Source organism: Polyodon spathula, chromosome 15 (genome assembly GCF_017654505.1).
Source record: "Polyodon spathula isolate WHYD16114869_AA chromosome 15, ASM1765450v1, whole genome shotgun sequence".
NCBI lineage: Eukaryota > Metazoa > Chordata > Actinopteri > Acipenseriformes > Polyodontidae > Polyodon > Polyodon spathula.
In genome coordinates this window covers 15,453,377-15,472,427 of record NC_054548.1, presented here as the reverse complement: position 1 = coordinate 15,472,427, position 19,051 = coordinate 15,453,377, and the positions used below count along the sequence as shown (strand labels likewise).

Here is a 19,051-nt window from a genome sequence, read left to right as displayed (position 1 = left end):
GTGTGTACAGGGAGAACTCATATTATTGATAATGACAGAGGCATGCTGAGAAAACATGTCATTTTTGCTCTTTGCCAAGTCATTGCCAATAGTAGATGATCTTGTGCTAACTACCATGAAACTGATGTTTAAAATAAGAACTCTGTTTAAAGTGTGTTGTTCGTTAATGTAATATTGTATTACATATCAGTTAAATGGCACAGTGTCCCTAGTTTAAAGCAATCAACATGAACATAAGATATACAAAAATGTGTTCAATCTGAAAGCACACAGCTATGGCCACACATTTTGTAATACCTAGAATTTTTGGATTGAGACATAACTGTAAAAAAATGTTAGATTTTGAAATTGTATATTTTTTAGCATTTGTCAGTTGTTCATTAAGTATATGGAAAACTACAAAGTGGCGTGCAATTCAATATGTTAACAACATTATTCAGCAGGTTTCATTCAACTTTATGAAGCAAAATGTGTTATTTCTTAGGGTGATGCAAAGAGAAGCTGCAATTCAATTAACTTTCAAGCTGATGGGAAACATTGAGGAGAACAAAAGCTGCTCAGCATTCAATCAATTTAGAACTGTTTTAAAATTTCTCTCCAGTTAAATTGTAAAGAAATATAAACACATACTCTGTTTATCCAGTATGATCTTTAGTCTTGCCTACAAGAAAATGTTAGAAAAGCAAAACAGAATAACATGCCTGTCAGCTGTAGGAATAGCTTTATAAATACTTCCCACCACTACTGAATACCGTTTATGGATTAACCATCGACTTAACTGTTATTAACTAACCTAATTTTGGCATATTATCTGGTGTTGAGTCTTTTTGTCCGAAGTTTATATTTAGTTTAGGTTTTATATAATGTAATATTTGACTTGCAGATTAAAACTTACAGCTGCTTCCTGGTTCCTTAAATCATGTCCTGTGCTGTTGTTCACTTCAGTGGTCTAGTTGCAATCAGACCATGTGACCTATAACACAGGTGCCAAGAAGGACTTTTTTTTTTTTATTTGATGTACTAAATACAAATCTGTATACCTAGAGTAACTCATTGCTCATATTTTAAATGCTGGCAGTATTAAACTCCACCACTGCTCCATGCCTTGCCGTATTCTACCACTGCTCTTAGTTAGAACTACTTCCTGTACCTTGTATTTAACTGTACTCTTACAGGTATCCGTATTCACGTTTTTTGTAATTGCCCCTATTTGAAATCATTGTCATCCATTCATTATATGTGCTATGTGCTCATGCTGGACTTTACTTGTATAAGCAATTGTTTTTAATACAAGTTAACTGCTCTTAGTCAAACCCACTCTTACATGTAATTATTTGCTGTATTTTCTATTTTTTGCTCTTGTTTGAATTTGATCTTGTCTACTGATTTTATTGTACTTTGCAACTGCTGTTGTCTGTAATGTGATATTCTGAAATATATACATTACAATGAGACTTTTATATTTTGCAACTGTTGTAAATCACCCTGGATAAGGGTGACTGCTATAAATAAATACATAAAATAATAATAATAATAATAATATAATAATACTACTACTAATAATAATAATAATAATAATAATAATAATAATAATAATAATAATAATAGTGCTGTTGCTCTGATTGTGAGAACAAAAAAAACAGGACTTTAATCCACTATGACACTCAAACCCTCCTTTTTTGTGGAATGTTCCAGAGTAACATTTGAGAAACACTTTAGCTTTTCCTAGCCTATTTACTGTATAACCGATGATGTGTGAATACAAGAAAAAAAAAAAAACAAACACGGTTAAAATAATGCTTCTTGACAAACCCTACATGGTATTCTGTAACCCTTTAACATCCCCAAAAGATTCAGGGATCACAGGTGAAAAGTGAATTGTACTAATTATGCACTATGACTTAGTTTTTTACTTTCTCACTTGTGATCAATCATATGTCCAAAGAAATTGAATTCTACATTGTGCCACAATATGAGTGCCCTGGAGCCCAGCTGAGTCCAAGGCTTTAGGGAGTGATATGACTCTATTAACATTCGTAGACTACTGTCATTATCCCACGAAAGAGGGTTGTCAAGTAAACCTCAAGATAGATTGCAAAATGAGATCCAGTAAAAAAAAAAAAGATATTCACACCATTGCGTTAAATACATAAAAAGTCATTCAAAGCTACAGTAAATCCTTCAACAGCAATGTCTACCCAACAGTATATCATGCCATTGTAACCTTTCTGTAGCATTATAGCAATGTACTATGTTTTAAACAAAATGAATACTTAGCCATACAGTATTTCCTTATATGTAGTATCACTGTGCAAGTCAGTTCTTAACAGAATCGAACCAATGCAATATTCAGCTCTCACCCACAATAGCATCATTATTATGACCTTGAATTGTCAGTCTCAAAATGCCTATTTTATTTGCTCGTGTTAGTGCTGAGACACAACAATTGGTGGTATGACGTGGGATTGGAACATTTTGCCTGAGCTTCTGGTAAGCTTTGAAGGCTTGGCTTATTATTCTCTTAAAATAAATGGGACGGGAACATAATGCAAGCAGTACTGCAGAAACAAAATTGTTTCCCCTTTTTTTATTGAAGCAATCATAATCTATGTCAGCAAAAGCTTGTGAATGTCAGGGGTGCCTGCAAATCCAACACAGGTCTTCATGTACCTCCAGAGCAATATTTAAATCTGCTGCTGTTTCATTCAGTTGAATAGTCTGTCCACATTCTCCACATTGCTGTGTGTGACTTGCACGTGTGTCTTGGGAGGTCCCTCTGTTGTAGGGAGATTGTGCTCCAGTCTTCATATCCAAAGCAAAATCAACGAGTTGTACGAGGTTGTGCTGACCAATATTGTGTTCTGTATTTTAAAAGGATCAAAAGATACATACAGCACCAGTGCCCGATCAAAGTTGTATTTATAGGTCATTAGGTTTGAAAATGAATTCCAAAGACAACTGGTGCTGGCTGTGTGTAATATTCTAAAAAGGACCTCAGTCTAATCGCTTGAGAATTAGCTTTCTCAAAAGCTGTTGAATGCAGTTTTGAAACTAATCCTGTTTCCAGAGGTCAGGAACCAAGGTTGTTATCGCAGGACACTATCTCTTGAGGCGGGTATTAAGAGTAAAACTGAATTGCATTGGTGTTAAACTGCGATTGATCCATAACACAGAAAACAATGAGTGATGTGGGCATGCACTGTTGCATCACCAAAAACAGGGACATAAAATAATAACAAAAAGGAATGCTTTGTTTGATTAAAAAAACAACTAATATTGATAAACAGCATGGCAGATTATGTTGTCATTCAGTGCTGTTTGTAACTACTGTACAATATATGTTACAGTATTTATGCAGGTACTAAAGTTTTGCCATTATGAAAACATTGAGCTACTGGAGTGTTGGAAACTGTCAGTAAAACCTACATATAACACAACGCATGTGTGCAGTGTTTTTATCGTTATTTCTTTTCTTGAACAACTCAGATGCTCTCTTTGAGAATCCCTTTCCTTGCTTTGGCTTTGGCTGTCAGATGTTGTTTCTCTTAAGCAATTCCTACAGGCTCAGTGCCGCCCAAGCAGAGGAGTGGCAGCCATAGGGTCCTGAGAACCTGAATCACAAACCGCTAAACTAATCTTCAGATACGTTTTGACAGACTTCCTCTTACATAAGCCGGATTTTCAGATTATTTAGGCAAGTCCCACTGAGGGACATCAAAGATGGAAAGGGCTTTCCTCACAAATGTTGTGTTTATATTACTTGAAAACCAATATCTGTATTATTGTTCTTTTTTTTTAAAGAATCTTTTCTGTTTAAACTGTAGCAAATACACTGAAGACCCTATCTGGCATGCGGTGATGTTTTGATTTGATATGCCCATTAAAATAAGTGAAACGTTGCTCGGCAGGGTGTTTATCACTTGGTTTTTTGTTTTGTTTTCCCTGGAACACACACTGGGATACTTAGCTGCCAGCAGGTTAGCTGTGATGTAATAGTGAAGTTCCTTGAGCAATGTAATGTTAAATACTTTGTCAGGGCCCCAATTGGTGAACAGTTAATGACATGGCTGGAACTGGAAAGACCAAGGTGCCCTGCAGCTGTGCATTCAGTGGCTTGAAATCTGTACTCATAATGTAGTGACATGTGTGGATCTTAATGTTAGCACATGACAATCTGTAAACTTGATATTTTGCAGCCCTCGTTTCACAGTATTATTATCTTATGTAGAAATGTTACAAAGCAACCCCATGATTTTTCTTTGCTGTTAAACACCTACATTTTCACAGCTCGTCGAGCAAGCTTTTGTCATTCTTGCAATTAAAGTATACATCAAAATGACTCAACAGGAAGCAGTGCGTTAAGCTGACCTAAATTTCCTCCTATTAACAATGTTTGTGTACAGTGGGGACTAGGATACAGTAAAAATAAACCCAGTGCATTTGAACTGTGCTTTATGAAACAGGACTCTTAATGGGAGGAAAGTACAGTTACAGTATGAAGCGGATTGCTGGATATCAACCACACGCTGTATCACATTTGCTTTCGATCCATCTTGTTTTTGTTTTGCTGACAAATATTGTTCATTACAGATAGATATAAAAGCATAAAACTAAAACCAATGCATTAATAAATATCATGCATCTATGTCTTCAAGATGTTATAGTCTAAGTGACGTGGGGTTGCAGTTTATTATAAAGGAAATGTTATGGTAAGAGATCCCATTATTTCTGTGATGTACAGTACCATTGTAAAATTGAGCCATTTGATCAATTTATCGTACAGGCATATTGAACACAAGACAAGTAAGAGTGGTAAAACATATGGTTAAGCTTAAAATCTGAGGAAATGCATGGCATAAAGAAGGGGCTGCATTTATTAAGGTATAACACTTGCACATTACCTGCCAGGTTATTTACCAGTGTATTCAGTACCTTTTAGTATTCATGTTATGGAGGTATTTGTCCTCCTTTATTTATGTTGATCTATCTATCTTTTCTACAATGTCTGTTCACTCTTCATTCATCTTGTCTTTCAATGGAATTGACACACATTGACTACATACTGCATGTTCGGCCACATTTCAAAGACAGACGGATGACTTTTGTGATCTTAGGCACATCTCCTTTCATTTGATAACTTGTTATGCTGATCTGGTTCAGGAGGGAGGGGTGTTGATGACGGATTTCATTTTCTTGAGAACTAATAAATTGTGTGTAGAGTATCTCTTATTGTATAAACAATGTTATCTCGAGCAGGCTGGGTGAGAGAACTGCACAGCTGCTCAAGCTGTATGAAATGGCATACTTTATAATACGAGACACCATTTCACCTGTCCCAAGATATATATATATAACTTACTACATACATATATACATACTTATACTACATATAACTTACTACAAATTACAAAATGAAGATCTTTCTCTGGGACTTCTTTAAAACATTTTTAAATGTATTGTTTAACTTTAGAATTCTCTACAAGGGATAAGGTGTAGTGAAATTTTGACAAATTTGTACTGCAATTCCTTATATGATTAACAATGATAAAATGAAGGACTTGGAGACATCAATGCAGAAGTAAGTGACCAGCACAATCATTACCACATGTCGTAATAAGGACATGAAGAATGTCAGTTTTAATTGAGACAGTGGAGCCGAATACAACATGTGTTGCTTCCTGTGTAAGTGCATTTCAAACTGAATTTATTTTCTCATCCGGCCAGAGACTTAATTTCCTTCCTGCTGCTTTGAATTTTATTGTCCTAGTAGTTTCGTTTCTAATGCGCTGCAGTAAAAACAAATCTTGTGCCATTAGTTGCAAAGTAATCACAGTGTTGTTGTATGCAAACCCCTGTATATCAACAGTTTCTTTTTTTGTGATAAACATTACTAGCTCTGTGCCCTGCAAGGACAACTGACGGTTGCAAACTAAAAGAGCAAGAAATATTTTTTGATGAATTATCCCCATGGAATAAATAAATAAATAAATCACACCACTACCTAAAGATCTTCCTTACCTAATCTAATTCTATTTTCCATTCATTTGTCGTAGTTATCTTTCCATCCTGTCCACTTTTCACACACCTCTCTACTGATCATCCGCCATCAACAGATTAAATCATAATCACTGTTTATATATAACTGTCACAGAGGGGGGCTACCGCTTCCTAACTAATACAAAAACACCACCACAGACAGTACACTGAAGAAGGCACTAGCCAAAATGCTTTTTAAGTTGGCTTAGTGTCTTCAAAGTCTCTGATTGATAAATGTTAAGTTACGGATGATTTACCTACAGTATGGGCAACTATACCTCGATCTACACTGGAGTCTTCTACTCTGTCCATTTCCCCAGCGTGTTTATGTGCTGCAGTGGCAGTGCTGGAAGCTATCTGAGAACATGGTTAACTTCCTCCCCAGGAGGCAATGTTTTATGTTTATCTTTAAACCACTCAAGACAGTACGTGCATAAAAGTTATAAGGCCATTCTCGTCTAGACAAGCAGTCTGCAGACAGTGATCTGGGCTTACGTTATATTGTGACTGTATCTCTCAGGACAGGCCCGTACAGCTTTTTTTGTATTAAGTACCGCTGTTTGTTTTCCACCAAGCACTCCCAACCAAACTGCTGGGAAGTTTACCATTCAAAGAAAATAAATAAGTATCTGAAAGTAGATAATTGTAATAAAAAAATTTGCATACTGCCACTGTTACTGTTATTAATGGTTCTGTTTTGCTCTGAGTAACATTCATGCGTATTGAACTTATACCAGAAAAAGAAAATGCCAATGAACCCTTGTCACAGCCACACAGGAAGCTGCATACGAGAATGGGGTAGAGGTTATGACATTTCACCTAAAAATAAACATGCCCATCCTTACAAAAATTCACTGCAGCATTAATATGTATTGTATGTGCTGTGTGTTGACACTGTAACCTTGCTTAAGTTCTGACATTCTGTAGTATAGGTCTGCAGTGTGTTTTTGTGTATTAACTGGCCATCCTAATATATTATTCTGTATAAAGAACAATTTGGTTATAAAATCACGTTTAATAAATAAATAAATAAATAGATAAACACTGCAAGTTCAAGCCTATGAGATATGATTAGAGTTTTGTGCAAATTAAGTCCTTGGACACAGTTAGTTGTGAGGGTTAAAGAGTCTTCTGCTAACTCCTCTTTACCATGGCACTCACTCCCAGAAACAGTCACTAGTTAGTCTCACAGACTCACCTCAAACTAGCTATCAAATTACCTAACATAACTCTAATTCCTTTGAATTAGTAACTTTATAAAAGTAGTGTCTGGAAAGGCAGTCCATATTCATAGTTGTTACATGTTTCACAGTCCTGCTGCTACTTCTACTACTGTGATAATAAGCGTTCCTATACTGTGAGTTGCACAGCAGAGGTTCCATTTTGATAGCTATGTTATTTAGTGTGAAGTGACCCCCAGTTGAAAGGCCTCTCTGTGACGGCACAAGGAATTAAAGTGCCGGTTAGTAGATATTTTTCTAAAAAGTTTGTTTGCTCTTGCATCCGAAGGGAGTTGTGTGTACATTGGCAGCTAAGCAGAATTTAACATCTGGCATCAGTATTCATTGGCATTGGACCAGCTTGGTGCTAAATGAAACTGAAGGGCTGGATTGATTGGTGGTTTGTTAGTGAGACACAAATACTCCAGCCAGCTGTGGTCTAATGTAATTTCTTGTCATTTGGATAGATGTCCATATGGCAGACCCACAATCATAGGGGAGGCATACCTTTTAATAGAAAGGTGGGTGCATAATGAAGGCCAACAAGGTATTTAAGGTCAAATTTGGTTTTTCATTAACCTACACTTCACCTGGAGGTTTTCAAAATATGTTTACCCTAATGTGAACGAGCCCACCCAAGCTGTCCATTCCCACCATCTAGACTTTTGAAACTGGAACATTAGCAGAAAGTGTAGGCTACTTGAGATACAATTAAAGACACATATATCAATGCGTCTAACCTTTATTGGTGAGTGATTATTTCTGGTTTGTAAAACCTTTGTGTAATGAATAGGATAGGCTAAAGCTAATATTTGCCAAACAGAGCCATTGAGGTGTTGTTGTACATCACAGTAGTTAAAGGGGTTGTTTGCTCTACAATTGCAAAGTGTTACCCATGTTAATACTGCAGCTTCTAAATAGTAATTACAGACTGCCGAGTGCTGGAGCTGTAATCAAGTGAATGACATTTGAAAAAGTTCAAATACCACATTCTTATAATATTTTTTCAAGGACTGGAAAGAACCATCTATACACTCAGTAAACAGAACACTATGGACCCTATTTAGCAAAGTTTGCGAACCCCTAAGGCAATCGCAAAACATTTTTACGGACAGTACCAAAATCAGGTGCACATATGGGCAAACAGACTTTACCCACCTGTGCTTTAGGGCCCATCTGGCAAGTCAGTGTTAGCGCTGGACATGGACTGAACTTTAGGGGAGTGTGTGAACTTTAGGGGAGTGATTGACATGTGAAAACCAGGTCTAATCTCTGCACAGATTACGTGGTCGACTATAAATACCCCTGAAACTACCACGGAAGCAGACAAAGAAAAGAGAGAGAGAAAAAACAAATAAAAGAAATATGTGCACCGGATTTCTATGTGGCCAGACAAAGAGAGAGAAGGAAGAGAAGATATCCACAAATATCTCAACTATCTTTTTTGAGACACACACACAATATCTGACACACATTTATGTCACTGGCTCATTCCAGCATACTGTGGGTTATACTGCAGGCATGAGTCAGTCGGCTGTGTGGTGTGCAGTGCGAGACGTAACTGCAGTTTTAGTGAAACGGGCAGAAGAATTCAGCCATTTCTCTGTCTTTTATGAGCTGCAACAAAATACAAAGCAGGGTTTTCTTGGGAGGAATGGGTTTCCTGGTGTCCTGGGAGCCACATGCACCAACACAGAATAGACACCTCTGAATAAATCGTAAGGGGACCTAGTCTGTCAAAAAAAAAAAAAATGCTGTATTGAAAACACATACCTACCATTACTCTACAAAATGTAATTAATAATTGAATGTTTTTTTAATCTAACTTTGTAAAATCAGCAGGTGTTTTCTCCTTTCCAAAAATAGTACATTACAAACCAGTGAAAATTAAAAATCAGTACCCAGTTTCATTTGACTTTCATGTTGAGATAAGGGCGACATGCTGCAACAGAGGGATTTATAATAAATGTCAGATAACCATACTGATCTCTAATGACCACCCGGTGTAGTTAAAAGCTGGCTTCAAGTATACAGCTGCTGTATGGAGTCAGCTCTCTGAAGCAGTGAGGTAATGCACTAACATAAATTATAAAGGATAGAACTGGATGGATGTGTCTCTACTGATCTCCATATAAGGGTGTATTGTATTTGTAAATTCATGCTGAGTTTTAATACTCAGAAAACAGAAGCCAGCTGGGGTTCAGCCATGCAGAGCCATTAGGGTTAACTTAAAGTGTATTTATTTGGCAAATATGTTACAAACAATTTGTAACTGTAGGTAAACACAAAAAGCCTCAAAATTGTTTTAATAATGGTCCGTAAACCTATCGTTTGCATGGTATACATCTGGTTATAGTCTAATGAGTTGCATGCAAGTTTTGGACAAAAATGGAAATGCCTGTGCAATGTGGCATATACTTACTCTGATTAAATGATTTGGCCTTACCATGACAGATTAATTTGTTATCCTAATACTATAGCAGCCTGACATGTACAGTATTCTGTAATATGCAGTCTGTTGTAGTCATTTGGGTAAGCAAGACTTTGAAAGAGGTTTGAGATTGTATTATGCATAATAATAATAATAATAATAATAATAATAATAATAATAATGTACATTTAAATATATTGCTACTGTAGCTTTAAGATGGTTTAAAATGTGCCTCCCAGTGCAAATGTGTATTAAACAGAGTGGTGAAAAGCTACGGAAAGTCAAACTATTTCAGCATGTGGATGGGGAATAAAAGGAAACGCATGTTAGTCTATGGATCACATTACACATGGATTTTCCAATTTTATTTAGTACATTTGTAAAAATATACCCTGTTCTTATTTCTACATACGTTTCTTGCTTTGGAACAATGGAAAGGCAACTTTTTTGTTGATAATTGACTACAAATATACTGTCCCTGCATTGCCAATTGAATGCATCAGTAATGATCATAAATAAAAGCAGAATAAAACCCTCAAATTCAGTTCACATACAGTACCTCTTTATCAGTAAGGAGATCTGAAACTCGTAAAGAGGAAAACCGAGTTTATAATAACACAGATGTTTTGATCTGCAGCTGTGTTGATGGCTGCATGTTGACAGGTCACAGGAATGGCACAGTTCATAAATTAATACACATAGCCATCTTGTGGTCCACACAGGGTTCTGGATTAAATTTGAATTTATTTTTGGAAGTACTGCTAAACTATTAATAGGCTCCACAAGTCATTTTCCTGGAGGAACAGCACTTATAAAAGTGACATTGAGCAGTGGCAGCTGTAGCACGCTGTCCTGCCCAAGCCAGAATTTTTGTTTTTACCGTGTTGTGTTCAGTTACACATATCGTCACGTCGAATCAGTGCTGTTATTGTATTGTGGCCTTGCAAAGAAAGACTGTGGATACAGACTAGTTTATAGATACCAGCGTCTCAGAGAAACTCAGAATCACGTCCCTGCTGCATCCCTTTTCTAGAAGCAGCACTGAGACTCTCTAACTAATTAATTCACTTGGGGAATGTGTATGAATCTTGTGATTTGATCTGCTAAAAGCTGCTGTTATTTTGCAAGAGAACATAATAAATATAGAACAGCACAAAGCCACCGGTTCTCTTGTATCTGCAGCAATCAGCTCTTTGCTAAATCTTTCTGTCAATTTATTAGAAGTCTGTAAGGCCTCAAATGGAGGGAAGTAGGACTTATTCAGTTCATGCTAAAAACTTAAAATTGGTGTGTGTGTGTGTGTATATATATATATATATATATATATATATATATATATATATATATATATATATATATATATATAATATATTAAATATGTTTTTGACACAAAAACGTACATGTTACAGAGTAACATTACAGATGTGGATAGCATTGGGTTGACTTCACATAAGTAATTCATTAACTGTTGGTTTAGTGCTTATCATAAAACGTTCCTTGTAAAAGCTAGTAATATGCACAGTTTGCTTCAGCTGTAAGGGTCTGTAACCTTCTTTGTACAATTCCAGTAGTTACTTTTGGCTTTCTACCTGAAATGTAAAATGCTCTTCATATTTTATAAAATGAGTGTCATGGCGGGAAAGATGCAAAAAGTGTTCCATTTTTTTAAATTTCTGAACCAGATGCCACGTTTTGAAGTTGTAAACAGTAACGCTTAAAAATAGAAATCTATAAAATGTAGCTCTTAGAAAGGTGTTCCCAAATAAGGCCTGTTGCTTGTGAATATGAACCTGATGGCGTGCTTAGTCATCAACCTGCAAGAAAAAAAACACAGGAGTATGCAGTACAGTGGCAAAAGCATAATGATGTGATAAACAGTAGACAATATATAGTAAGGATTCAATTTCAAATGAGGTAATGCTTTTGGAATGAAACTCAGTATCCCGAAAAAAAGCCTGAGGTGCGTGTGTCCTGTGTATATAAAAGAATGGCGTGTTTTGCACATCATTTTCATATTGTCAGTAATGTTGCTAGACATCAATATTTTTTACCTAAATGATCCTTTTTCTCATGCAAAACAAAAAAAAACTATAGTGTTCTGTTGTCAGAAACAGCGTTTCGCCCATACAGCATCACGCACCGTCCCTTCTATTTGTGAATTCACCTCGTCAGCCCTTAAAGTTAACAATTCCTTAACTTATTCCAGATTGCAATTACTACCTAGTTCTTGATCAGCCATTGTATTGGAAAAAAAGGAAAGCGCATAACACCAGCAACAAAAATACAGTAACGTGGGATGCTGACTTTAATCCGTGTTCAGAGATGGCATAAAATATGACGGCTCTGTGACAGTATAGGCAATTCACACAGACCAAAATGCCACATCAGTGCCGGTTCTGAGCCGTCATAACTCGTCTGTGTGAAAGGGCTATAAGATTGCTGTCAACACTTTAAATTAAACACATTAAGACCATTTCTAGAAACATTCAAGCCTAATTGATATTAGCAGGCTTGTTCACGGAAGGTTTGTTGTGATAGATGATAAAAGAACAATTAAATTACCCTGGGTAAGTTGCCAACACTTTTATTGTAAAACAATGCATTTGGGATTGTTTTTAGAAACATGGGTGTTACAGATAAAATCACAATAAATAATTGAGAAATCGTTACATTAGTAATTGTATTACAGTCCCATTGCCAGCACATATTGCACGTATGCTTTGTCATCCTTTATACCAGGTCTGTGTCACAATTTTTTTTAATTCTCCAAATTCAGTTGTTTAGTTTAGGGTTAAACATGTTTTTTCCATACATTGTATTTGTTATAGAACATGAATACATTAAATAAACATTTGACAGTTATTCAGCCACTCTCATTTGTTGACTAACCACAATACTCCATGATCCAGGAGTCGCTTCTTTATACAGATAAAGGACCTTCAGCAGGCTTCTTGACACCATTTCCTTTATCTGAATGGTAAATATAAGAGTACTAGTACAAGAATAATTTAAATTATAAAGCTGCTGGCAATGTACCAATGATCGCCATATCAGGTATGCAAAAGGCAAAATGAAAAGGTCTCCAAGAGTGAACGATTTTACTGAGCTAGGATTTCAGAGACCTAATGGAAGAACTGGAGACTTTTTGTTTAAACTAATTCACAGCCAGGTATGCTTTTATTCAATATGTATTTAATGTACATTGCATCTGTTTCTGAAGAAAAAGAACTTCCAATTGTTTTTTTTGATGAGACCAGTGTATGTGCAGATCAGCAGTTTGTGGTTTAACCACACATTAAATGCTGTTGCTGGAAATTAAATGTCACTGTCACGTTTACTTACTTCAAAAGCCAGTAGTGTATTGTACCAAATTATCTGGAATTCAGTGTGCCCTTTGCTTTGGTTTGTCAAAGAGGAATCACAGTCAGGGTTTGTGTGGTGGTGATCTTTCCTACGGTCAGATTGTAAACAGCCGGGTAATGTTTAGAAGGGATTATCTGGTGACCTGAGTTAGTGTAACTCTTCTTTTAGTTTAAGAGATAAGGATCTTGTTTTGGTGTAAAAGGTCTAGAGTTAATCCCCTCTGTAGGTGCTCATCCCCACTGGTATTCTACACAGTCTTACAAAAAGATCAGTGTTGTTACCAGATTGACTGTAAATTGAATGAGATGACTGTTAACCTTGTTACAAAGTAAATCCAAAATTTGATATGTGTAGTAATATATTTCAGTGCTCATGAAGCATTTGTACACTGTCAGTCTTTTCTGAATATGTACCTTTGTTAATGTATCATGCCCCTAGCATGTGTCACTTGGAAGTATGTTTGTGTGCATGCGCAGAGATATCAATTCTAGTTTTTAACAACGATAAGGCAAACAAATCAATCCCTTGCTGAAGTCTAGATATAACAATATCAATGTCAAGAAAACAAATCTACTGAACAAAAACATGTCAAAGGTGCTGTAAAGAAGCACAGCTGTTGGTGTACAGTACTGGTTCAACACCTCTGGGGACACTGAAGACAAAAGAATGGTTTTATGATATTTGATTCCCTTGATTAAAATTCCATTTGGAAAGTCAGACACATGTAGCCACTGGAATTTTAAATGGACACAGTCCAGAAGCAAACCTTGTTTCTGCTGCAGCCAATCACAAGAGGGTGGATTCAGACGGTTCTTCTTCTATAAACAAGTCTGGGACATTCCTTGACCAGATGTGAAACGCAGGCACTTCCACTGGGAGGACCTACTGTTATTAGTGCAACCATTTTTAAAAGCAAACCACTCATAAACAGTGTGCTGTAAAATCATATCAAGAAAACTGGTTAACAAATTCTGTGTCCCAAAACCCTGCTAACTGGTTTTCTCTTGGCCAGAAATATTCAGCAATAAACTTATTTTTTTCTAGCATATTACCATATTGATTACAAAAAAACAGACATTATTATTATTATTATTATTATTATTATTATTATTATTATTATTATTATTATTATTAATGATTAAATTGAACTGTGGCTCTTCTGTTGAGGAGGCTCATATTTTGATTAAAACAGTATGTGCTTGGTGAAGGCCTGATGTGTGTTTTTTTTGGCTCTTGTATGAGGCACAGTTCACCTTTGTTGACTGCAGTACATTAGAAACATGTTTCTTCAAACATTGTCAGCAAACTTTTTCAAGCATGTGATCATTCCTGCTGCTTGCTTCAAAAGTCTTATTACACTGAGTGTTGCTGAACTTATAATTGCACTAAAACTTTTTAAAAAAAGGGGAAGCACAGGAACAGCAGTCATGTGAACAAGGGAGTGGTTCCTGAATCATGAGGAGAGAAGAGCATACCATAATCATTTAAATGAGCTGCGTCTAAGTTCCAGTTTTGTTTGTATAAATTCAAACACTTTTGAGGAGCTGCTGACTCTTGTAGAACAACAGATAACCCAGAATGACACTACAGTGTGTCAGCTTACATATCAATAAATAAAACAATTGATTGTAGTAGGATTCCAAACCATGTCATCTTCTGTAGATGTCACCATCTTGCATAGTCACATGATCGGTGACTGATGCTCACAGAGTATATCCTTTTGGCTAAAGGCAAAATGTTTCTGAAAGTAGAACCGTGGTCTACTCTGGGAAACATCCAGCATACACCAGTACACTTGTCTGGAAGCAAGTTTCTGGAAACATGCTTCCTCATGTATACTGGGCTTTGGATGTATTGGTTGCTATGGCAATCACAATGATGGGCAATATTTCACTTGTAAGAATGCAAATTATTGTTTTAATGATAATACAATAACTCAATTTATAAACAATGACAAGCATTCAGACTATCTGGAAGATCTAATGCTGAATAACCTGAAATGTTTACATTAGTTTAGACTGTTCTCATGTGTTAGACAATCTATGCTTGCTTCAAATTCTTTTAGAGGCAGCTGTCTGAAGTAACTTAGAAGAGAGAATATCAAGGAGCACACTTTTAATATTAATTGCAGACGATACAATGTTCTATGAACTGTCAGATTTTGTAACTCTGATTATATCAAGAGAATGTAACATTAATGAAAATCACTCATGTACACATTATAATGTAAGTTGTTTATATTTTGTATTATTAGATATCTACACTACACATTTACTTATTAAATGCCTTGGATATGCTGTTAAATTCAATTACAGCTGCCGACGGCAAAATTATACCAAAGTATTTAAGAGGTTTGGATTGTATCACTTAGTGAGTCAAAAACATGTGTTCCTTTCTTTACAGGTTACCCTAAAGGGCCTATCTTGAGGGGGATCAACAAGTAGAGTTTATGGCAAGCCAAGTAAACCTTTATCCACATCCTGTAGATTTGATTTCAATAGTCTGATAAAAATGGCGACAAATCAGACTACAGTTAGATAGCAAACATCTCATATTAGTGCCTGTTGTCACTTTCCGAGGCCACAAGTAGGGTAGGTAAAACAGATAAAGATTCAGAGGCCAGTTTCCAAAATTGATGAAGTAAAGGGGATTGTAATTGAATACAGATGCAAATGATAATTTCACAGACTGGCTGTAAAGTATTACAGGTTTATACCACCGTTTGATGTAATCAGGATAATCAGAACCTAATCCTCAGTAATTGGAGCTTACTGATCTAGTAAAAGAACACTTCTGTAATCCTTTGGCCATTGTTGACTTTCTTCTTATACTCGACAATACCCACAGTACAGAAATGTTCATTAATGATCAACAAAATGAGAATACTTTAAAAGAAATTATGCAAAGATGGTACATTCATATCTCAGAGAAACTGGAGATGAACAGGAAATAGCATCATGATATAGGCAATCCAAGGACAGCCACGTATTATAAAAAAAATAATAGATGGGCCTCTTCAGTAAGTTAGAGGAAAACAATTCCGTCTCGGGTTTCTGTCACAATTTAGAAATTACTGGACCTCTGTAATTTATGACGTCACAGAAATCCTTGGTGGAATTATTTTCCTGAAACTCATTGAAGCCCATCTATCTATCTATCTATCTATCTATCTATCTATCTATATATATATATATATATATATATATATATATATATATATATATATATATATACACACACACAAAATACATATAGACAACACTGTTTTTCTGATTCTTTCATCACCTTGTGTGTAGATCTGTGTGGATAACATTCCATAGGAATGCTACATATTACTCATTGCTTGCTTTGAGAGAATTGGAGAGTTTAAGATAGTTATTGAAAAATGTTTCATTTTGTTATACAAAACTGTCCAGGAAATTAATGAATAAACATGCTTTGTTTATATAATAATATATGTTTAGGTAATAGCTCTTGGAAACCATTCTTTCTTTTTTTTTCTTTGTTTTCTAGAACTTGAAATACTGCAGATTAAGGCGTGATAGTTAAAATCCCAGGGCTGTATTAATTTTAATATGATTAATATCATAACAGATTTTTATCACCACTGGTGTCTTCTGCTATCATAAAACAATATTTAAATACCAGTTCTTCCATATTTTCAATTCTGCACTTCCATGTGCCCCTGCATTCCAGTTCAAGAGGTCACATGATTGAACGTATAGACGCTGAAAACCCGAGGAGCCAAGTTCTTCTTCGAGTTTTACAAGAACTCAGAAGCCTCATGCCTCAGCCCTCCTTCTCAGTAACCAATCACTGCTGTTTCGTGGAGGCACATGATGCTGTATTCTTTCATTTGACCTCTTGAAACAGAATGCAGGGGCGCAGCATTGAACTATTTGGAAGGAGGGATTAGTACATTGAGTTCACTAGATGTTTGTGTTTTATATAGGCAAATGCAAAGTAGGGAGGACCGACTCTGAGGAGCTGTGACGACGTGCCCACCCCTGTGTATATTATCTGTTATATGTTGCGTGTGGTGTGTTAAATGTTGGTGTATAGTCATTGGTACACAGGATATAAACGGGTCTGTGTAACACGAGTGTTTAAAATGTATATTTGTATTTAGGCACAAGGATTGCACAGCACTTCACATGCAAGTAAAAGTAATAATATGTGAGCACGGGGAATTGCACTTTATTAATTCACATGCAGTTGCACCGCGACTCCAATTGAATGATTGATTAGCAATCGAGTCTTGGTACAGCTGCATAAAAGCAGCATGTTTTCACACACCTGGGGTTGGGTGTTCGGTGAGTGGAGAACGGGAGAGAGAGGAGGAGAATTAGAGTTAAATATCAATTGCTATTGCGTGCTGCTGGGACCAGCACGATACTTGTTTATATACCGTGTTTGTCTGTATGGTCCGTTTTGTGTAACTATTTATTTTGGCATAGAGTGCCGTGTCCTGTTTCTGTTTGTTTAACCTGTTTTATTTATAATAAACCGGTGCAAGCAAGCGTCCCCATCATTTCAATTCATCCGTCCTGTGTTTGTGTATTTTATTTCCTGGTCTGACGCCGCCCACTTCGGCCGTTTTTGTGACAGGGGTCCACACTTCACTGGATCTGTGGCTAACAGGGGGGATCAGTCCCAAATAGAAGAAGACACACTTAAACTAAATCCTCAACCATGATCACAGATTCACTTGTTTTGTAGTATTGTTAAACCCACCACATAATTATCCAGCCATTCTGGTTTAATTTCATGGAAGGCACTGATGATTACCTTCAGTTCTTTTTGTGTTTTTAGTAATTGTGTAAAGAAAGCAATCTCTGTTGTATCTCCAGGCAATTGGAATCAGATGTTGTAATGGATTGCTATTGAAATAGATTTGTGTAGGCTTTGCTGTTCTACAGACTGGCAAGTTTCTCTTTTATAAGAGTATTTTTTAAACCTCTCAATACAAAGAACCTGGCCCATATCAAGAGCTATATAAGAACTACTGAAACTAAAAATATACTGTACCTTGATTGTGAGGCTAGGTGCAATGTGTCAAACAGAAATGAGAAAAAAAATGTAAATTAGGTTTTAAGTAGCTAAACCAGGGCTTGAGAAGGGTGTGTTTTTTATGAATTCAGGTTTCTATAGAACAGCAACAAAGAGGGAGAGGGAATAAGAGCACTATAGCAGCTGTGACTACCTTGCCAAACACCACATATTGAAATATTTGGATCTTACAAGGCGTTCTATTTGTTATGAGTAATTCAACACGTGACTGGGGCCATGGTAAGAAGAAAAAAAGACAAAACATTCACGAGCTAGTACAATTCTGAACGGCATCTTCTGCATCTTTGCTTTGTCCTATAGTCCCACTGAATAACTTGCCTCTGTCTGTCCAGAGTGTTTACAAGGAAATTCTGCACCAGTGGTTTGAGCTGGAACATTAGTGTAGAAGGATGTGAGACTGTATGGTAAGTGGGCATGCTAAGTAGTTCATTTTGAAGATATGTTTGTGCTACTGTAGGATAAAACTTGCTGCTTTTAGAATGTACCAAATCTAATCACATATGCTCAACAGATGGATGCAGAACTGTGGTCAGGTTGCCATGGTGTTTTGAATAGCAGCATTATATTAATGAACTGGGGAGGCTTGGAATTAAGAAATACAGAAGCTTTTTCAGAACATTCAGAGCACTGATTTTGTTTGTCAACTAAATTCAATTGATAGTCAACAATGTACTCTACTTAGAAGATAATCTTTTCTGTAGCATTGTACATTCATCCAGGCTTTAACTTCTATTGGCTAAAAAAAATGCATATATGTGAGGATTTTTCTCTGCATAGATTGCTGCCTTATCCTTGTATCATCCTTGCATAATTCTTGCATTTCGTGCTGGATCCCTGTATGTACCTTTTTCAATATACTGTATTTTAGTGTATTCCCTAAAAGCATGTTATTGGTAGCAGTTCTACTGCATCAGTGAATTTAGAATATGTC

At 36.2% G+C, this 19,051-nt stretch overlaps 1 protein-coding gene across 3 annotated transcripts in view; it reads left to right on the top strand.

Moving 5' to 3' along the window:
- The window catches only part of LOC121327936 (rho GTPase-activating protein 6-like), a 75,301-nt gene that overhangs the window by 17,661 nt on the left and 38,589 nt on the right, over positions 1–19,051 (top strand). The window contains exon 1 of one of the 3 annotated variants that reach the window (XM_041272296.1): positions 18,404–18,524. The exons of the other annotated variants lie outside the window; for them this stretch is intronic. Within the exon in view, the coding sequence (XP_041128230.1) occupies positions 18,522–18,524 (3 nt within the window). The 5' untranslated portion in view covers positions 18,404–18,521. Of the gene's footprint in view, positions 1–18,403; positions 18,525–19,051 lie in introns of those variants that run through there. 3 annotated transcript variants of the gene reach the window in all.